General features: G+C 39.2%; 9 protein-coding genes across 10 annotated transcripts in view; 4 read left to right on the top strand and 5 right to left on the bottom strand.

The window, feature by feature from the left end:
- The first annotated feature begins 189 nt into the window (after positions 1-189).
- Positions 190-2,229, top strand: vls (valois). Its single transcript, XM_030384895.2, has 3 exons — positions 190-821; positions 884-1,260; positions 1,321-2,229. Exons 1-3 carry the CDS (start codon positions 288-290, stop codon positions 1,502-1,504), a joined length of 1,095 nt encoding a protein of 364 aa, XP_030240755.1. The 5' UTR covers positions 190-287; the 3' UTR covers positions 1,505-2,229.
- On the bottom strand, positions 1,947-5,124 carry lok (ovarian-specific serine/threonine-protein kinase loki). Of its 2 annotated transcripts, none has more exons than XM_030384888.2 (6): positions 4,572-5,124; positions 3,670-3,827; positions 3,482-3,590; positions 2,962-3,402; positions 2,672-2,906; positions 1,947-2,610 (listed from the first exon to the last, which is right to left on the bottom strand). In XM_030384888.2, the coding sequence occupies exons 1-6, from the start codon at positions 4,759-4,761 to the stop codon at positions 2,301-2,303; spliced, it is 1,443 nt and encodes a 480-aa protein (XP_030240748.2). In that variant the 5' UTR covers positions 4,762-5,124; the 3' UTR covers positions 1,947-2,300. The 2 variants fall into 2 exon arrangements, with proteins under 2 accessions (XP_030240748.2, XP_030240749.2); XM_030384889.2 differs by having other exon boundaries at positions 4,626-5,121.
- Positions 5,125-5,352: 228 nt separating this feature from the next.
- Orc5 (origin recognition complex subunit 5) lies at positions 5,353-8,011 on the top strand. The gene is made up of 2 exons (XM_030384893.2): positions 5,353-6,519; positions 6,582-8,011. The coding sequence occupies exons 1-2, from the start codon at positions 5,365-5,367 to the stop codon at positions 6,864-6,866; spliced, it is 1,440 nt and encodes a 479-aa protein (XP_030240753.2). The 5' UTR covers positions 5,353-5,364; the 3' UTR covers positions 6,867-8,011.
- PolG2 (DNA polymerase subunit gamma-2, mitochondrial) lies at positions 6,967-8,077 on the bottom strand. Its single transcript, XM_030384894.2, has one exon. It carries the CDS (start codon positions 8,075-8,077, stop codon positions 6,980-6,982), a length of 1,098 nt encoding a protein of 365 aa, XP_030240754.1. The 3' UTR covers positions 6,967-6,979.
- Positions 8,078-8,082: 5 nt separating this feature from the next.
- Positions 8,083-8,588, bottom strand: GatC (glutamyl-tRNA(Gln) amidotransferase subunit C, mitochondrial). The gene has a single exon (XM_030384913.2). It carries the CDS (start codon positions 8,530-8,532, stop codon positions 8,083-8,085), a length of 450 nt encoding a protein of 149 aa, XP_030240773.1. The 5' UTR covers positions 8,533-8,588.
- A 50-nt stretch (positions 8,589-8,638) lies between these two features.
- Polr2C (RNA polymerase III subunit RpII33) lies at positions 8,639-9,629 on the top strand. The gene has a single exon (XM_030384907.2). The coding sequence runs from the start codon at positions 8,735-8,737 to the stop codon at positions 9,560-9,562; it is 828 nt and encodes a 275-aa protein (XP_030240767.1). The 5' UTR covers positions 8,639-8,734; the 3' UTR covers positions 9,563-9,629.
- Positions 9,558-10,423, bottom strand: mRpS23 (mitochondrial ribosomal protein S23). Its single transcript, XM_030384911.2, has 3 exons — positions 10,261-10,423; positions 10,044-10,205; positions 9,558-9,977 (listed from the first exon to the last, which is right to left on the bottom strand). The coding sequence occupies exons 1-3, from the start codon at positions 10,302-10,304 to the stop codon at positions 9,614-9,616; spliced, it is 570 nt and encodes a 189-aa protein (XP_030240771.1). The 5' UTR covers positions 10,305-10,423; the 3' UTR covers positions 9,558-9,613.
- A 50-nt stretch (positions 10,424-10,473) lies between these two features.
- CenG1A (Centaurin gamma 1A) overlaps positions 10,474-19,636 on the top strand; it is a 75,925-nt gene continuing 66,762 nt past the window's right edge. Inside the window, exon 1 of the mRNA XM_030384876.2 lies at positions 10,474-11,261. Within this exon, the coding sequence (XP_030240736.1) occupies positions 10,820-11,261 (442 nt within the window). The 5' untranslated portion in view covers positions 10,474-10,819. The remainder of the gene's footprint in view (positions 11,262-19,636) is intronic.
- Positions 18,059-18,863, bottom strand: LOC108658851 (uncharacterized). Its single transcript, XM_018111499.3, has 3 exons — positions 18,709-18,863; positions 18,386-18,649; positions 18,059-18,316 (listed from the first exon to the last, which is right to left on the bottom strand). The coding sequence occupies exons 1-3, from the start codon at positions 18,748-18,750 to the stop codon at positions 18,092-18,094; spliced, it is 531 nt and encodes a 176-aa protein (XP_017966988.2). The 5' UTR covers positions 18,751-18,863; the 3' UTR covers positions 18,059-18,091.

The raw sequence follows: 19,636 nt of genomic DNA, 5'->3' as shown, positions 1-19,636 counted from the left end.
TTAACTATACTTGATTTTTATTAAAAATGTCTGAAATGCTGAATGTTTATATTTAAACTTGAATTTTATCCCACAGAATTATATAAATTGTAGAGGCAAAAGTCATTTTTCATGGCAGCGCACACTTAACGGCTTAAAACACCACTCAAAGGTATCGATATATTGAAATATTCAAATACAGTTAAGCGACTGAAAATAAATATTGCTCAACACTGTTCATTGGTTTCCTTCGTGTTTTGCCGGCACGCGTTGCACTGTTGTTTAAATTTTGATTTTGCGTATTTACGATGTTTCCACAAAGAAGCTCGGTAACATATCGCACACCCACCTCCCACCAGCCGCCACCGGCCATAGAATTGGCCAAAAATGTGGACTATCCCAATCTCAACGTTGCGGATATGAATGCCCGGCTGGAGAACCTGTCACCCAGACTGCACGACTGCTTCGACAGCATTACCATGAATGAACAGCAGCATTTTGCATTGGCCACGAACCATCGCGATGGTAGCCAATGGTGGGACATGCTGTTTGGCTACAATCAAACGGAAAAAATGACCGTTGATAATGCGGACTTCAAGTTGCAATGCGATTCGACTGTGAACATTCTACGCTATGCTAATAACAATATACTGCTCGTGGCACTTGGTGATACTCGACTGCAGGCCTGGTCCACATATTCCACGGTGCGCAATGCACAGGCGCCATACTGTCTATTCCTCATTGGCGAAAGCGACGCACACAAGGCGCCCATTAATCAGCTCAGCGTGATCAGATCTAAGCCACAGCAGGCAGTGACAACCTGCCTTGATAATGCGCTTAATGTGAGTATTCTTTAATAACTATATCCCTATGTTAGTATTTCTAACATACGATTTGGTTACAGGTGTGGGATATTTCTGGCGCTGATTTATGCAGCATTTATCGTGCTCGCTGCGCTCATATCTCGAAATTAACAGGATTGGCTACTTCGGCAACAGCTGCTAGTCAATTGGTCACCTGTGATCGCGGCGGCTGTGCACGCTTGTGGGATATACGCGCTACATCGCCCACCTCCACATGCCTCTATGATGATAAGACGCATTTGCTTAGCTTCACCTGTGCCGCTTGGGCAGCGCCTACTGAGCTTCAAGGCGACAATTACGTCTATCTGGGGGACTATGATGGCAATGTGCATACGCTTGATATACGAGTGCCACGCAAGCTCCAACAAACTATATCCTATTTTAATGAGGCTCATGTGTCCCAGCTGCTAGTGAATAGGTAAGCGAGGAGCAGCAACAGCTCTATAAATTAAAAACCAAATTTGATTCTCTTGTACAGCTCCCATCTGGCGGTCATGAGCAACCAGCCCGCTGGAGTGAAGATAGCCAAGGTGACAGACGCACATGATGTTGTCTACACCAATGAGAAGACGCACGACCGTCTAACGGATGCCGTTTGGCGAGATGATCGCACGCTGCTGACCATTGGCCATGGACGAAAAATGGCAACACATAAGATATAGACGATAGATTTGTAATAGGAATAAATCAAATTAATATTTATTCCATAAAAGCAATGTATATGTGGCTTGGCTTAGCTGCCAAATATTTGATTATAGTAGTTTCATAACGAAATAATAAATGTTAACAATATTTGTATACATAATAAGTATCCATGTTGTAAATAGAATTCACATATTAAATTCCTAAATGTATGGACTTTTGCTTCAAACTATCTTTAGCTTTAGCCTTGTATTTCAGTGTAAAAAAAAATTGGAAAACAATTCATAAGATTCAATATCCATGTCTACAGTGAGCTCTTAAATATATTCTATATATCAACATATATCAGTTTAGATATTCAAATTGCTTAATTTACTTTGTATCAAAAAATTCGCGTGGCCAACTAAAAATTGAATTACTATAAAGCTCCAAATTCACAAGCTCAAATAAAACAACCACAAGTTCAGTTCACTTAACTATTTACATTTAATACCATTATTATGTTTCAATTATAATTGCGTCAATTAATTGTAATAATCAATTTAAGATTTGTGATTCATTCTTGTTCACCTTTGATATCCTTTTGGCACACAACGTTTAACAGAAGACGCAAATGCAAAACTTACACTAAACAACATGTAAAATTTAACAACCGCAGTAAAAAAAGCAATACTTTTTCAATAATTCTTATAAGTAGGAGTGTGATAAATGTGCAGCTTTGGCAGCTTTTTTCCGGGATGAGAAATGGGGGGAAAAATGTTTTCGATTAATTTTTCCAGAAAATTAAAACTTTTTCACATTCAGTTCGCGCTTATCTTAGTGGCGTCGCCGCTTGGTTGGCGGCTCAAGGAAATTGTTTTCCTCCTCCTCGATCTCCATTTGATCCAGTTTCATCATTTGCTTCGCCTTCTGCAGCATCGTTGTATCCCTTAACCAGGTGCTCTTGAGCACAGCATCAATTGAGGGTCGCTTCTCGGGATCCACAATGAGCATCTGTTTGATCAACAACTTGGCACGCTGCGAGATGCCCTGCCAGGCGGGATGGCGAAAACGGAAATTGCCCTTCTTGATCTGCTCGCCAGCCGGCGAGCCATACTCATCCGAAAAGGGTAAGGTGCCACTGAGACTGCAAATAGATGCACTTTAGATCCAGAAATTGTATGACAATTAATATATATTCAAGATACCATGTATATAGAACCACTCCCAGACTCCAAATATCCACTTTCTGAGTATAGGATTCACGTCCTCCCGTGATTAGCACCTCGGGTGCTACATAAAGAGGCGTGCCACAGAGCGTACGCATCACTGAATCCTTGTGCACAAATTTGCTTAATCCAAAATCAGATACTTTGAGCAAAGTATCCTCATCGCTGGACTCAAGCAGCACATTGTCCGGCTTCAGATCGCGATGTGTGATGCCTGGAAAAACGTGAATATTAATGAACTGTCATCAATATCAATATAAATGGCATACCTCTATCATGCAGGTACTTGACTGCATGGCACATTTGATAGAAATACAACTTGGAAGTCTCCTCGCTGAGCAGCTTCTTGCTAATGATACGGTTTAGTAAGTCTCCGCCGCGCATAAATTCCAGCACCATATAAACGGAGTCCGGCCTGTCTACAATATCGTGCATACGCACCACGCACGGATGCGATAGATTCTTCATAATCTTTGCCTCGTTGAGCACACGTTCCGGATCGTTGAGATTAGTATTCGGATGCGCGCTCACTTCCAGCATATTTTTCTTCACTATTTTCATGGCGAACTGCTCGCAGGTGCGACGATCATAGACGAGCCGCACCAACCCATAGGCACCTGAGCCCAGTTTACGATTTATATAATAGGTGGACGTGATTTCAGGTGGTAGGCCAATTGCTTCGTTCGGGCTAAGATCCTTGAAAACAAACGCTGAAAAACAAAGGAAAATGTTGCAGGTGCAGAAATTTCCATATTTTGCTGGGATTTTTGCAAACTCTGCAGGACTCACCTTTATAGGTGGGATGAGAGAGAGCGATGATGTCGTCATTTTGTAAGATGCGCGTTTTGTTCGTCCCAATTTTTTCGCCATTCACAAATGTTCCGTTGCGTGAGAGATCCTTGAGAGGGGAGGGTTGCAAATTCAATCGGATTCAATGTAGTTCAAATATATTTTCGGGCGCGCTCTTTGTTGCCTACCTGTATATAAACCGGATTTGTCAGCTCACAGTTAGCGCGCTTTATGATAAAATGCACCTTGGATATGCGCGATAGAATTTTCTCAGGTAAATCATTGAGCGTCAATATTAAATCATTCAGCTCACCACGACCAGCTGAAAATTCGTCGTTATTCAAGTCTGATAAGAAACGAAAAACAATAATAGAAATATGAGATGTAAGTGAACGACTACAAAATACTCTGGTACTAATTTATAAGCAGGAAAGTCTTTTTCAATTAATTTGAAACACGAGTTGTTAACAGAAGGAGAAAGAGCGAGACAGATTAATAGAACAGATAAGCTGTTAGAGACAGGCTGCTAAAGAGAGAAAAAATAGACAGGCCCTGAGAGAGCGAGAGCGACATAACGACAACGAGCCTATGAGAAACAGGCCACAAAATTAAGAGCAGGAAACATTAGAGCGCCGAGCGATATACAGCAAAAGAGCTTAACTTATATTTCTTTTTTAAAGATCACATACATACGCACTTTACTTAGAATTTAAGCAACATAACATAAGTAGACCATGAATTCATGAGAATCGCAGAAGAAATCGTTGAATTCAAATGTAACGTTTCGTTCATTTACGTTAAACTAATCTAATAAGAGTTGCCAGTTCCAAATAGAATCCCGTTTACAAAGCAAGCATATCAGCAGATAAACATATACACACAGACACATACATATACACATTGTATGTATGTATTTTTGTATATACATACATACATACATTTGCTTAAGACCATTGTATATAAACATATACATATACACCTTTGCAAACTTAATGTGCATTGAATTATCGACAACCAAAATATCTGTACATACATATGTATAAATAAGTAATATAAAAATAAACATTTAAATTTTGCATTTAACAGTTACCAACACTAAAGGACGAATGCGTATAGATTATTCTGTATGACTTGACGCTCGTACCGAGAGACTTGATTTTGATATTCTTTCCATAGAGCCGGCCCCAAACAATCTTTTCCATGGGCTGGCTCTCTACCTGGGTCCAAATATTGGACGCTTGGCTCTGGGTGCCCTGTGTGCCTTGTGTGTCCCGAGCCATGTTGTTTGTTTCAATTCTGTCTTCTGTTAATATTCGCAGTAACTGTTCCTTTCCTTTTAAATTCGCTGCGCAAATGTAAATGTGCAGTTATCCTAACGCACATACGCAGTCACACAAACACATTTACACATACACAGAGGCGGCACAACTCCTAACTTGAAATATATATAGAAGGTCGCGCCGCTTTGCAACAATATAATACATAGAGCTGATTGTTTACAATAAATTATTGCAGCGTTTGCAATATAATTCCAATTTAGTTTTCATACACAAAACACAATGTTACTGAGCTGCGCGCGACGTACAGACATATGTATGTCTGGATGTGAACTGTTTGACTGCCGCTGTCGAGGGCTGAATCGTTCAATTCATATGAGGAGTGTTGCACAATCTCGGTAAGCAACCAAGATATTTTGGTTTGAACATACTTTAACAGCTACATATACCTTTTTATAAAGTGTTTTTAGCATTCACTTGTGTTAAGCAATTATTTTTGTTTAATTAAATTTTGTTTTTCAATTAAATATGCGAAAAGCTGCAAGCTAAATATTTGAGTTTACTCATTTTGAAAGTTACCGATTGTCGATAGCAATTAGGCTTTTAATGCATCCCTTGAATTTGGCGCGCAATGCCGGCAGCTGGCCTCAGTTGATAAAGTCTAAGCAAATGGAAAACATTTGCGCTGCATTAGAGCCGCAATTTCCGTGCCGTGAATCGGCAATAACAACTTTAGCTGAGCTAATTGGCGACTGCAATGAGGCATATCCACCAGCTATTTATATCTATGGACACAGCGGGACCGGCAAAACCTCGCTGTCCAAAGCCTTCCTCCTGCAATGTCAACAGCAGCAAAAGGTGCGAACTGCCCAGCTGAATGCCATCGAATGCTATACAACAAAAATATTGCTGGAGAATGTCCTGGATTCACTCTCACAGGAAAATTCGGAGCAACAGTTGGCTGCAGAGTCATTGCGTGCTGATAATATGTTGGAATTCGTAGAGCAACTGCGTCGTTGGCATGGCAGCAAAGTTCGGGGATTTCTCATAGCTGTGGACAATGCGGAACGACTACGCGACATGGATGCGAATGTGCTGCCAGTGCTGTTGCGCCTGCAGCAACTAACAGGTCTCAATCTGTGCGTGCTGCTTCTCTCGCAGCTTCCCTTCGAAAAGTACTACAATAAGACGGGTCTCAGTGAGATCATCAGTCTGCATCTGGCACAGTACAACAAGACAGAAACGCTGCGCATACTCAGCAGCGACTTTGACCAGATGCGGCGCCAAATGCTGCAACAAATGAAGGAAGATCAACTGCATCTGGCTGAACAGGCGCTGACTCCCGATTTCTATAGCAACTATTTGAATCTTTTTCTGAGCGTTTTCTACAAGGCTTGCCGAGATGTACCCGAGCTGCAGTTGACGGCTCGCAAGTGTTTTGCCATCTATTTGCAGCCCGTGCTGGATGGCAGTGTGGAGTGCACGGATGTGTCGCGTCTCTGGCGGCACATAGCTGGGCCACTGCGTGCCGCCCTTACGCAGATCTATATGCGCATAGATAAGCCACTGGGCGAGCCGGCCGTTGAGGATCAGAGTGTGCGCAAGCTGGCCCAATCACTGGAGTTGCCCTATTATGGGAAATTTCTGCTTATCGCTGCATTCCTCGCCAGCCACAACTCCGCCAAGCAGGATAAGCGCCTGTTCGTCAAGCATCACGGCAAGCAACGCAAGCGCATGCAAACGGTCAATGCCAGAGCCAAGGTAAGCCAATTAAAGCTTAGATCATCAAAAGTCAATCTCTAATGACTGCATCAACTTTTCAGAATGTCGACAAGATGTCCACGACGCTGGGACCCAAATCCTTTAGCATTGATCGCCTGCTAGCCATTTTCTATGCCATACTCGATGAGAAGGTCGGCCTCACCTGCAATCTACTGTCACAGATCTCCACGCTGGTGCACTTGAAGCTGCTCAGTTTTGTCTCTGGCGAACAGAATATCATGGATGGCTCCGCCAAGCTGCAGTGCACGGTCGGCTTGGACTTTGTCGTCCACATTGGTAAAGTGGTGGGCTTTAATGTGCGCCAGTATCTATGCGACTTTATGTAACAATTTAAAAGATTTATTATACTAACAGTCCGGTCTGCCTTCGCACGGATTTTGGCCGGATGGTCTTTAAATAATATTATAGAATTACAGATAGTAATAATATTATTACATAATTAATAGTCCCTAAATATATTTAACAAATAGTCAGGTATATCGCTAATGTGCACTGTCTCCGCCAGCTGTGTGTCCCGGCTACGCAACTGCAGCAATCCGTTGCTTAGTGTTTGCTGCTCGTCCAGGAGCAGGGCATAGGGCACGCCCAGACGATCGTACGTCTCCAGCTGTTGGGTCAACTGTTTGGCATTCGCTGCTAGCGCATATCCTTCCTGTTGTAACCTTAGTCTGGCACGCAGCAGCACATCTGTGACATGGGCGCATAGATCTTGCAGATCCACGGATCGAATTTTTTCAGTCTTTTGTATGCCGGCAATGGCGCATTGATAGGGTGCCAGCACTCGATTGAGGAGCAGCGAACGCGCCTCTCGACCATGATCACAGCCATCCAGCAGCAGGGCGCAGCAGGCGGGCTCCAGCTCAATCACCGAACGTATAACAGCGGGCAATTGTGGAGCACCAGTGCGTGCGTCTGGCAGCTGGAAGTCCTCACTCTCAGCCGGCAACTGCACCAAACTCAGCTGCTCGACCGTCACATCCCCAGCTGTGCCAAAGGAAGCGCGTATATCGATAGCCTGGCAACCAGCTGGTTTCTCCAGCTCCGCTTGAGGGACAATGGCATAGCGACTGGGATTCGAGGAGTAGCGCATCCACCAGATCTTGCTCTCGCGCTGCACATTGTAAAAGTGCTCCAAGCCACGATGCGGCTCCACAAAGAAATCGGTGATCAAATACGTGACGGCCTGGGCAGGCTGGAAAATTGATGGACTATGCTGTGTCTCACCGGTTCGTTGCTGCTTCAAAAGCGTGGGACACTTTGCTTTGCTGGGATGCGATTCCAGCAGCTGTTGGAAGTGCTGTCGAAAGAGTTGGGAGTGTACAAAGCCAAAACGTGAGAGACTCAATGCATCGGTAGAGGAACTGCTGCCCAAATTTACAGCCAAGGGACGCATGCGGAGCCAATGCTGCTGCAGCTGCTTGGCATAGGCAGAGCCATGGCTTAGTAGATCTATATGTGGAGTAGGTGCGTCGTGCGAGCAGCGAAAGAAGCCGGCGGCTTCTAGATGTTTAAGGCAGCGGCTGAGGCGAGTGGACATGGTAATTACTGTTCCAGCGGAATGTTGCCTGGCGGCGACACGTAGTAATCCTCGTCGGTTCGCTTGGCACAGCGCAACAGATCCTCTCGGCAATTGCCGGCTGTCACCTGGTCGTTGCGTAACTGCAGCTGCTGATGTTCCAGCACTGTGTACAGCGGTTGCACGTTATCCGTATTAATGTTCGCTATTTTATCTGCAAATTGTATGCTGCTCTTCAGGGTGGCCAGCGCTTGATCACTGTCCAGATCCACCAGAGATAAACGTTCCAGCAATTTAATTGTATTAGTGTCGATTTCGATGGGATTTTTGCTGGTGTCCTGAAAAGCCGATGGCACTGGTTTCTGTGGCACTTTTGTGGGATGACTTAGCTGCGTAAAATCTAGTTTATTATGTTTAGGGATTTGACTAGTTTGTATTGCAATTTTGCAATAAAGACGTGAGTAAATTCTCAACATTGTTGCACGATCTATTCACTGTACTCTAGTGTTGTATAACAATTCATATTTCCGCTAATATTTTTAAGTAACTATCGTATTTGTCGTGTCTAATCGAGTATGCCATTATTGGCGAACGATAGTTGTTTATCGAGCAGTCAACTCTGACCGGTCAGCTTCATTTTAGCGCTATTTTGTGTTTATTTTCTTTAAATACAGTAAAATGCCGTATGCCAATCAACCATCCGTGCAAATAACCGAGCTGACGGACGACAATGTGAAGTTTGTGCTCGAAGACACCGAATTGAGCGTAGCGAACAGTCTGCGACGCGTTTTCATAGCCGAAACGCCAACGCTAGCCATTGACTGGGTGCAACTGGAGGCGAATTCTACAGTTCTATCAGATGAGTTCCTAGCCCATCGCATTGGTCTTATCCCATTAATATCCGACGATGTGGTGGAGCGTTTGCAGTACACTCGCGACTGTATCTGCCTTGATTTCTGTCCCGAGTGCAGCGTCGAATTTACGCTCGATGTCAAGTGCAACGAGGAGCAAACGCGACACGTGACAACGGCTGATCTTAAGTCGAGCAATGCGAAGGTGTTGCCCGTGACGTCGCGTAATCAGGGCGAGGAGGACAACGAATATGGCGAGAGCACCGATGAGATACTCATAATTAAGCTACGCAAGGGTCAGGAGTTGAAGCTGCGCGCTTACGCAAAGAAGGGATTTGGCAAGGAGCACGCCAAATGGAATCCTACAGCGGGCGTGTGCTTCGAGTACGATCCAGATAATTCAATGCGTCATACGCTGTACCCGAAGCCCGATGAGTGGCCAAAGAGCGAGCACACCGAACTGGAGGACGATCAATACGAGGCGCCCTACAACTGGGAGGCCAAACCGAACAAGTTCTTCTTCAATGTGGAATCTTCGGGTGCGTTGAAGCCTGAGAATATTGTCATCATGGGCGTCCAGGTGTTGAAGAACAAGCTCTCCAATCTACAGACACAGCTCAGTCACGAATCGCAGAACGATGCGCTTGCAGTTTAGAGCACAATAAAAACATTTTTGTATATTTAGTTTATAATATAAAACAACACCTCAATCTTTAAACAAACTGCTTATGTTGACGCCCTCCTGTTTCACTTTGCTTGACTTTGACTGCTGTGGCTTTTGTTGTTCTTGTTGTTGTTGCTGCTTTTGCTGGTCTGCCTCCTGGAAATCGCTGAGCAGCGTGCTCTTGTTGGGCTCCTCTAGCTGCAGTTGCTCCTCGACTGCTTCGGGCTCCGACTTTTGCCGCTGCTCGGCGAGCAAATCGAGCGCCGTTTCGTAAATGCGTTGCTCATCCAAAGCACCCTGCGACTTTAGCTGGTCGTAGATCTGCACAAACTGTTGACTTTGTGTGCGTCTTTTGTGATCGAACAACGAAATCGTCTCGTGCGGCTTGTTCTGTTTGTGCAACTTACTGCGTGATGGCAAACCTACCCATTAGTCTTGAGGGCAATTAATATACATATGTATTTATACTCACGCTCGAACCACATCCTCGGCATAGAAAATGTTACGCACTGGCTCATTGGAAGCGGGCCTGTCGAAACGGGGCTCCAATTTTGGGGGAAAAGCCGCATAGACGTCGTACCAAATGGGTTTATCCTCCGTTTTCATAGCGCCACCGCGCAAAAGGCCCTGTACTCTATGACAAAAGCAATTAAATGATCTGAATTTCACCAGGCACTGCTTGCACTTACCTGGTGAAGATGGTACCGATTTTTTCCAGTCTACTTTGCGCCATTTTACTATTTTAATTAATAATAATTTGTTGTTAATATTACGACATGCGCAGCGGCAGGAAATACTCGATGCTTTTAGCTTTCGGTTCTTATTTGGTATATTCGGGCATTTAAGTATATGAGCTTGGGCGTTATTGCGTTAGACATTTCTGGTCACACTATTGCTTGAGCACGGGCCGCAGCCAGTGCAAGTGTTCCCCGAGTGCGTTTTTAAAAATCGTTATTTATGTGTGAAACAGGTGTAAAATATCCAATATTCGTTGTTCGCAACTTGCAATTGTTGTTGTTTGCCTAGTTGCTGTATGGCAAATATGTTGTTCGGTGCTGTCAACACACATAGCGAAAACTGTGCCATTGCCTGTGCGTGTACGTGTGCGTGTGCGTCGTATGTGTGTATGTGAGAGTGCGCGTTTAGTTTACGTTGTTTATTTTTTTTTGTGTTTTGGGGCTCTCTATCGGCATCTCGGGCAAAGTAATTGAAGTTAATTTAAAGAACGTTGGCTAAATTTCGTCAGCAATGAGCAATTATCAGTCGCATATACAGCAACTGCAGCTGCAACATCAGCTACAGCAGCAGAATCATCATCAACATCTTCATCATCATCAGCAGCAGCAACAACAAAATCTTCACCATCAACATCTACCGCCACATTTACAGTTGACAGCGACGGCTGTAGCGCTGCCCCAACAACAACAGCAACGGCATACGCCCACAGCCACCCCCCAATGTCAATCGACGTCGGCAGCGTCCGCTGCCGCTGTCGCTGCTGGTGCTTCAATTTTAGTAGCGCAACCGCCGCAGCCACTGATAAGCAATTCGCTGGCCATAAGACAGGAGATACAGCGCTTCGAGAGCGTTCATCCATCGATTTATGCTATTTACGATCTAATCGATTTGCTGCCTATGCCGGACGCGCAGATTGCCCAACAGATACGCGATCACGTCGTTTGCATTGAAGGTGAGTCCGTGTGTCAGTGTGCGAATGTGTGTGTGTGAGGGAGTGGGAACGGTTTATTAACAACAACAGTGCTGCCAGAATTTAAAAGCCGAAAAAAGCTAAAAGACTTATTAGCTTAGAATTAAATAAATGAATGAAAAAATATGAGTTTTTAATATTATTTAATGCTAGATAGTCAGGATTCCATTAAATTATTAATTATTGACAGTAAATGAAGGCCTATTTGGCTCTTTCTAGGCTTAGCTAGCTTTTTAAACTTTCAATAGCCAAATATTCAACACTATATTAATTGAATATAGTGAAAGAAAGGGAACAGTAATTTTGCTCTGCTTCCTCTGGCTCTGCCTCTACCACACAGTTTTTCTCTGTGCACTGTTAATGTTATTGGGCATTGTGGTTTGCTTTCGTTAACCATGCATACGTGTGTGTGTATAGGTAAGTGTGTGCTTTATGCTAATCTATGACCGAAAATCTAACCCCTTGCCAGTCCATTGAAGTGTTGCTCATTGTTGTACTCTTTATTCTTGTCCCTAAAAATGAAAGAGCTTCGTTTTTGTTTAAAACGAGCTTATTTCACACACACACATATATACATATATGTATGTATGTGTGCGTGTGTGTGTAGCATGAAATTTGATGCTCCCAAATCTGCCGCTGCCATTGCTGCTTCTTCTTCGTGGTAGTGCGACCAAAGCGAAAAAAAAAAAAATAAAAAAAAAACCAAAAGCCGAAACCGTTCACAAAAAAAGATGGAAAAACAAGAGAACTCTGTACTAGAGTGACAACTGCAGAATACCCTGTAAATAAAATAAAATATATGGTTGTGTATTGAAATATGTTTGACTGATATATTTTCTTTTAACTCTGAGTTTGCTTTACTTGAATTTAGATAAAAATTGGGTTTTAACTAGTTATTTATTATTTTTGATTATGTAAATTTTTGATTGTACCTGTTGTTAAGTCTATATAAGCAAAAATGGAGTCCCTTAGAGAGCTCAACAAGTTAATGATACATACATACATACATACGTACGTACATAAAAATATGTATATAATTTACCAAGTACATATATATACATATATAACACACGAACTCAATTTTTATATACCCCATATTTATTCATTACAAATGGGTAGCACAAAAATGGAAAACCGGTTCTATAATGGTTTATTAGAAAATCTGTTGACAACAACAACAACAACAATACCAAAAATGTAAACAAAATCGTCAGTCGGCCTTTTCGGCTGTTGCTCTTGTTGCTCTTGTTGTTGTTGTTTTTGTAGTTGCTGCTGCTGTTGTTGTTGGTCGCGTTGTTCGACATGATTTTTGTGCGCTTATCGGCAAACCAGATACTAAAAAAAAGTTACCTCAAGCAACAGATACGTGCGGCAGCAGCAGCAGGAACAACAACAAAAGAACGGCAATGAAAAAATACAGGAATAACTTTTATATGTATATAAAGCACTCATAAATATGTTATAGGCCGTTTTTTTTTTGCACGCGACTTTCTTATTGGCATTGAAAACGCAGCCGAACGCAGCGCAGCGCAGCGCAATTTGCTCGATGGCGATTTCGTGTTCCAATTGGCATTTAGCTAATCAAAAGTTTTGTTGTTGTTTGCTGTTTTTTTTTTTGGCATATAACGGGCGAGCGCAGTTAATAGGGTCAAATAACTGTATATAGAAAAGTGTATAAAGGGGAAGTGGGAGAAGAGGAGCATGAGGAATGGGAAATGACTGCAAAACTAAAGCGATTTGCATTTGAAAAAGGTTAGAATGAATTGAACTCTTAATTGAAAGTCTCTATTTTTGGAACAGAATATAGGGGGAACTAGAGATAAATACAGTGTGAGCTCGTTAAATGGAAATCATTTCGCAGAGAGATCTCTTTCCAGAAGGTAATAGGCAAAGCTATATTTATACTATGTGTAATATTGTAAGTGTAAATATTTAGTTTAATTAGCTTATATTAGGCAATTTTACAATATAAATTATTATTCGAGAAAAATATATGCGGGAAGAATCATTTATCGAAAGTGTATAAAAATGAAATTGTATAAAAATATATAAACTTTGCTTATAGAAGATAAAGAAAAAATTTGGGAATCATTTGGAACTATGATTTAGATCTACGATATACTTTTATAAATTATACTGTTAATGAAAATAATGAATCGCCTGCAAATTGCAAAACATTTTATTTAAAATGAGAAAGAAAAGGAAATGTGTAAAGACTTTTTCTCTCGGGCAACAACTACAAAATGAAATTCTAAACATTTCTTCACATCTGTAAAAATAGAAAATTAACAAAAATATTTATTTGTTCTTGATCTTTTTGCGCTTTGCCCAATTTAAAGGTTATTTGTTGTATTTACATTGAAATATCAGTCACTAAAATAGAATTTATTAGGTTCTACGACCTCTAAAGGCGAATGACAAAAGAAATCGATTCACATTATTTCAGATGATATCAGCATATGAATGGAGCACACAGACACGTGTGTGCATGTATCTGCTTCAGTTTATTTTAATGAATGTTAAGCTCTCTTCTCTAGTTTACCTGAATTCTCTGTCAGTTTGTTTGTTTGTTTATATTTGCCTATTAGCTTATAGTAAAAAGTCTGCCGAACAATAATAATAAAAACAAAATAAAGTAAATGCCCAACGGCGGCAGCCAGAAACAAATTGCCTCTCTCTCCATCTACCTCTGCCCTCTCTCTCTCTCTCTGGCGCTGTCTCCCTCTTTCTCTTATCTTTATATACAGTGGCAGCGCGATCGCAATTGCTTTTGCAATTAGCCCACATCAACTGTTTGGCTTTACTCTAAACAAAATATGGGGTAACATGATTTTCTTGCAGCAAATAAATATTTGACAAAAATAGATATTAAACGAAATGGGAATAAATTTAAGAAGTTTTACAAACTAATAAATAAAGTAAAAATATATATTTGAATTTGATATTTATTTTTTAATTTGATATTATTTATTTTATGTTATTGAGTTAAGAAATATTATAGTATTTATATAATTAAAATTTTTTAATAGTATAAATATATATATATATATTCGTTAAAATATATATGAATATGCACTTTAAAAAAATTGCCTTTATGCAGTCTTTCCCAAGTATTATTTTTACTTATGTTATTAGTTTTTAATATTTATATTGAGATATATATGCATATATTTTAATCATATATATTTTATATATATGTAAAAATATTTAATAGATTTCTATATGCCTAAGTTCTTCCCCGCATTTGCAAGTTCTATGTCAAGTTCTGCTTTTAAAGTAGGGCTTAGGCACTTGACATTTTTAATCTACTCGTTTTGCTAGTTTTCCTTTTTTAATAACATTAAAAACAAGTATTTAAGCTAAATTTTAATACTGTCGAGTATGTAGAACACTTTACAACTTTGGTCTATAAATTCTAGCACTAGAAATATTAGTAAATGGAGTGAAAATGGCCTGAAAATGTGTTAATATAATAATAGAACTAAATTCTTCATATCACAGCTGAATAACTGTTTTAACTTGAAATTTCCTTAAAAAGTTTAAAGAACAAACTTTTTGTACTTAAACATTTTTACGTGAATGTATTCAAAGTTAAATTTCCGCAAAATGATTAGAATACAAAAATATAATATAATAATAAAAATATAATATATATCATTGTTTACTTCAATCATTTCTGTCTATTGCTTGAGCAACTTCATTTATTGTATTAGATAATAATAAAAATAAAAATAAATATATATATATAATAAAATATTGATGTTCTTTGCCAGAGATAGCTGTATAAAGTAGATAATAAATTATACATACATTTTTATATATGGCTAAATATGTCATATTCAAATTGAGCTCTTCAACTCTTTCATCAAGTATAAAAACGCCATCAATCAATTATTTAAAATAATGTTAATTAATTTTCTGTAAAATATTATTCATTATTATTGACATTGTTCATCATTCATTCCGTCATTCTTATTTGACATTCTTTCTACTTGGCCATTCTTTTTGAATATTCATTCTTCTTTCACATTTCTTGTTCTTTGCATTCTTTCTACATTGTTTTAGCGAATAGTTATGCATTGTATTTCACCTGCTTCAGTTTCTCATGGTGTTCGCATCAAGTTTCAATAACAAAAACTTTTAAATATTTGCATTTGAGATTCCACAAATTGCTGAAAGCATATTTGAGGCTAAACTTGATTTATTTATTATTATTTATTTATTTATTTACTTCTCTTGCTGATTTTATAAAGCGTCGAATGCTTATCGCAATTTTGGTTTGTTGATTTTATGGCCGACTTCATTTGTTGCTTTACTCAATGTACAATAATATTGATAAACTAAATAAAGTTTCTTTTATAAGCAAATTCCCCAACTGATACATATGTGTTCTTGCTCTCTCTCTCTCTCTATCTGTCTCTCTCTCTGCCTGCCTTTATCTGTCTGTCTCTTATTGCAAGTGGAGCATTCGGAAGTGGCAATTGTTATGCGATACGCTCCAATGCGCAACATGCCATGTGGTATGGGCCAGCAGGGGGAGGAGCTGGCGAAGGGAGGGGCAGGAACTTTAGCAGCTTTGCATGTTGCGTTGATTTTTCTGCGACACATGTGTGCAACAGCAGCAGCAGCTGTGGCAGCGACGCAAGCAGCGACACCAGCAGCGCTGCCAGCGTTAGTTTAGGCATGCGTGTCCGCTGTCTGCCCCAGCCACGCCCTTATTCCATTCTACCTCCACGCCCGCCTGGTCTCCCCTGCCTAGTTTTATTTATAAAACAAATTGCATTGAAATAAAAAAAATAAAAAGCAGAATGCAAAGGTTCTGCTTAGCTTTGCCAATTTTCAATTATCATTGCAAATTTTGCAATTTTTGTGACCATTTTATGCTACAAATGAAGGAAAAAGAAAAACCAGAAGAAAGAAAGATTTTAGTAAATTCATAATGATATAAGAATGTGAAACGAACTGCTGATGACCTATAAATTGAGCAGTCTATTAGCTCTATCATTTTCTTAATACTGATATTGAATATTTATATAAATATATATATACTACTACTACTATAGAGAGAGATGGAGAGAGAGAGAGCTGGAGAAAGAGAGAGAGAGAGAGAGAGAGAGAGAGATTTAGAGAGAAAGAGCTATAAATACTTCATACAGTAGAACTACTACTATTTCTACTACTATTATAATTTATACAATGGATATTTTTCCAACTACGATGCCTACCATTACTACTACTACTTTTACTACTACTACTACTACTACTACTTTGGTGAAAATACTAAAATTTTACTACTACTACTATGACTATTTCTACTACTAATTTAACAAACTCTTTACTTCTATTATTATTACTAAACTATTAAATAGTAGTATTATTCTACTACCATTACAATTAATTTTTCTACTATTTTAATTGAATTTATTTATATTTTTGGTATTACTCTTTCTACATTCAAATTACTATAACTATTAACTATTTCTATTACTATCCCAACAGCTTTTTCTGCTACTATTTTACTAAAATGTACTACTATTAAAGCTCATATATCAGTTTTATATACTATATTGTCCTATAGCTGACATTCAAGTGTTTGCATATGCCATAAATCAAAGAGCATTTGTACATATATTTTACCGGCATTATAGTATATCTTAGTAGTAAGTCTTATCATTTTCGAGTATGTGATAATTGAAACTCATTCATGACTGCCAATGTACAACCTATAAGAGATAAATTCCTATAAAATTGTATAACGATATAATTGTTGCGATAATTCAATTATATTCATATCCTTAAACTAAAAACATGTATTATAACGAGCAAGCATAAGAACTACAGATGGAGCAACTGAGAACACTCAAATATTAAAAAAAAAACTTTAATATTTCTTATATGATTATTATAATTGATTTAAGCTATCAAAGATATGGATATGTGGATCAAATACTCTATAGCTTTTTCATGTATAGACTCTCTCATAAACTCTACCCACACAAGTCTTCTTTTGTTTTACTCTTATGGTTCTTATTGCTTATTTAAATAAAAGAAATTGTTGTCAAGAATTTGCATTGTTTGCAATTAAAGCTCAAAAGAATCGTATTGACAAATTATATTCTCTATCTGTGCTTCGTGGATGATTCATGCGGCAATTCGTGACATGCGACGCGGCTCAACTATAGAAATTTATCATATTTAAAAATTTTTAACACATCGTTTTATATCAGCGCTCTCCAACCGCCCATAAATGGAGCGCCGTGGCGTGGGCGTGCACAGAGCAGCGATATTTCCGCAGTTAACTTATATATATATATATGCACATATACATATATACAATATAGAGTTGATATGTATATAAGGCCCCACTTATATGCCCATATAGCATTTCACAATGCGTTAATTGTTCGCTCAAATTTCGATGTACAGTTGCGGCGTCGGTCGGCGGTCTAGCTGGGAATAATTGAATTGAGGTGTTAATGGAATCATCTAGATAATTAATGGACAATTAATCTTGCTGTGGCTCAATTATGTGAAATGTAATTAAGCGAATGTAATTGCATTCAATAAGATTATGGCGAACTTTGTGTTCACACGCAATGCTGAACTGCGCTTATCGATAGTTCAAATGGCCCTTGGGAAATATATATCGTAGTTTAGGGGGTTCCTATTATTAGGTTCCTATTATTAGGAAAAGCAACTATCGCATTCAGTAACTATCGCACGTAATCGTCATCGTTCGCCGCAAGGCTAGTTCCTTCTTTAGCCCATTTGAAAATGTGTTTGTATTAAGTTCTTAACGCTCTAAGCTTTTATTAATGTTTCTTTTTATCGTCATCAAACGTGCTCATATATTCATCGATGCCTATTTTCACGACTTTTCCGCTGAACTGTGCCATCTTCACAAAGTACGTGGTCACATCGATTACGAAACTTTTCGTAATCTCCTGCAGCTTCTTATCCGTGAGCAGAGCCTGATACTCCGAATTACTGAGGCCCGTCTCCTCCACGCGGTTAGACAGCAGCGATGTTTTGTTAAACTATCCAATAGACACATAGATCATAAGTTGGGACACAGAAAGTGAGAGAGAGACGGAGAGTGAACTTACTTCCTCAAAGATATCCTGCCACATTGTATTCTTTTTGTCCAAATCCTTCTCAGCTATGGCCGCGTTCAATCTGCTCAAATAGAGCGCAATATCCGCTGAGCGCTTCGTCTTCGGGTCCAGCTTATCCCGCACTCCACTGAAGTAGGCGATCTGTGCTCGGAATAGAGCGTTCAATAGATTGATCGTCTCGTTCTGCGCCTCCTGCTCCAGCTGCTTCTGTGTCAGATCATTTGGCTGGGAAGGCGCTGGCGCCGCCAGCAGGCACTGTAATTATAGTCTAGTTGTATTGAAATCCAATTGGAATCGCAGGCCTGTCGGCTCACCTGGGCCACAAGCAATATCAATGGCAAACTCTTGTATAGCATTTCTCTATAAAATTCTATCTCTCGCAACTGCAACTGAAGCCAGCGATTGTCTAATTCCAACTAAATTGGCATTGACAATGGGTATAGAAATCAGATGATGAAATGCTGGAGACGGCGGCTTATCAGCTCACCAAGGGGCAAATCTTTATGTCTATGAAAAATAACACAAATATTAAGCATACGTCTAAAGTATGTGCCCGACTAGCAGATACTCTTGGAAGTCATATAAAATTTTATGTTTATGAGAGTAACCATAGTATTGCAGAATAATTTTAAATTTGATTTATCTAAAATTTATCCTGCAAAGTAACAGTCTTTCATCTATTAAACACCATCAGATTCATAAAAAATATTTCATACAATAGCTTACAGGGTATCTATATATGCATAATGTTTTGCTCACATGAATATATATTTTTATTGCTGCTTTTTACAAACTATTTTATAATTATTTTATATTTTATAGGGTATCCGTGAAAAATATTTCTCCTCTAATTTTTGTTTAAATTTTCCTTATATGTAAAATAAAAGTATATGTCTTTATGTCTTACTTTTTAAAAATTTTGAATAAATATATAGAAATATTTTGATTCTTGGACGACATTTTTTTTTCTCAAATATCATGCGAGAATTTAAAATAAGTATATTTAAGCATATTAATATTATTTAAAACAATTGTTCTGCTTCGTATAAACATAGGTTTCGTATTAATGATATTTTAATACAGGGTATAGGATGACTCGATTAAAACTTGAATACCTATTGCACATAAATAGTTGTTGTTTTCCTGCTTTGATTTTGATAATATAATTTTTATTTCGAAACATTAATTTATAATAGAAATTGCGTCGCAGCCATATCAAAATTATTAACAAATTGAATGTTA

The sequence above is a fragment of the Drosophila navojoa genome, chromosome 3 (genome assembly GCF_054131105.1).
Source record: "Drosophila navojoa isolate 15081-1374.11 chromosome 3, UAZ_NAV_1.0, whole genome shotgun sequence".
Taxonomy (NCBI): domain Eukaryota; kingdom Metazoa; phylum Arthropoda; class Insecta; order Diptera; family Drosophilidae; genus Drosophila; species Drosophila navojoa.
Note: the sequence above shows the minus strand (reverse complement) of the source record. Positions and strands in the feature narration are given on the sequence as shown.

Coding starts and splice junctions, on each gene's coding strand:
- vls (XM_030384895.2), top strand. CDS start 288: ATGTTTCCACAAAGAAGCTCGGTAACATATCGCACACCCACCTCCCAC. Junction 822..883: donor GCCTTGATAATGCGCTTAAT/GTGAGTATTCTT, acceptor ATTTGGTTACAG/GTGTGGGATATTTCTGGCGC. Junction 1,261..1,320: donor TCCCAGCTGCTAGTGAATAG/GTAAGCGAGGAG, acceptor TCTCTTGTACAG/CTCCCATCTGGCGGTCATGA.
- lok (XM_030384888.2), bottom strand. CDS start 4,761: ATGGCTCGGGACACACAAGGCACACAGGGCACCCAGAGCCAAGCGTCC. Junction 3,828..4,571: donor GCATTCGTCCTTTAGTGTTG/GTAACTGTTAAA, acceptor GTTTCTTATCAG/ACTTGAATAACGACGAATTT. Junction 3,403..3,481: donor CTCTCATCCCACCTATAAAG/GTGAGTCCTGCA, acceptor TTTGTTTTTCAG/CGTTTGTTTTCAAGGATCTT.
- Orc5 (XM_030384893.2), top strand. CDS start 5,365: ATGCATCCCTTGAATTTGGCGCGCAATGCCGGCAGCTGGCCTCAGTTG. Junction 6,520..6,581: donor CGGTCAATGCCAGAGCCAAG/GTAAGCCAATTA, acceptor TCAACTTTTCAG/AATGTCGACAAGATGTCCAC.
- PolG2 (XM_030384894.2), bottom strand. CDS start 8,077: ATGTCCACTCGCCTCAGCCGCTGCCTTAAACATCTAGAAGCCGCCGGC.
- GatC (XM_030384913.2), bottom strand. CDS start 8,532: ATGTTGAGAATTTACTCACGTCTTTATTGCAAAATTGCAATACAAACT.
- Polr2C (XM_030384907.2), top strand. CDS start 8,735: ATGCCGTATGCCAATCAACCATCCGTGCAAATAACCGAGCTGACGGAC.
- mRpS23 (XM_030384911.2), bottom strand. CDS start 10,304: ATGGCGCAAAGTAGACTGGAAAAAATCGGTACCATCTTCACCAG. Junction 10,206..10,260: donor ATCGGTACCATCTTCACCAG/GTAAGTGCAAGC, acceptor CTTTTGTCATAG/AGTACAGGGCCTTTTGCGCG. Junction 9,978..10,043: donor GCCGAGGATGTGGTTCGAGC/GTGAGTATAAAT, acceptor GCCATCACGCAG/TAAGTTGCACAAACAGAACA.
- LOC108658851 (XM_018111499.3), bottom strand. CDS start 18,750: ATGCTATACAAGAGTTTGCCATTGATATTGCTTGTGGCCCAG. Junction 18,650..18,708: donor TGATATTGCTTGTGGCCCAG/GTGAGCCGACAG, acceptor CTATAATTACAG/TGCCTGCTGGCGGCGCCAGC. Junction 18,317..18,385: donor GGCAGGATATCTTTGAGGAA/GTAAGTTCACTC, acceptor TCTATTGGATAG/TTTAACAAAACATCGCTGCT.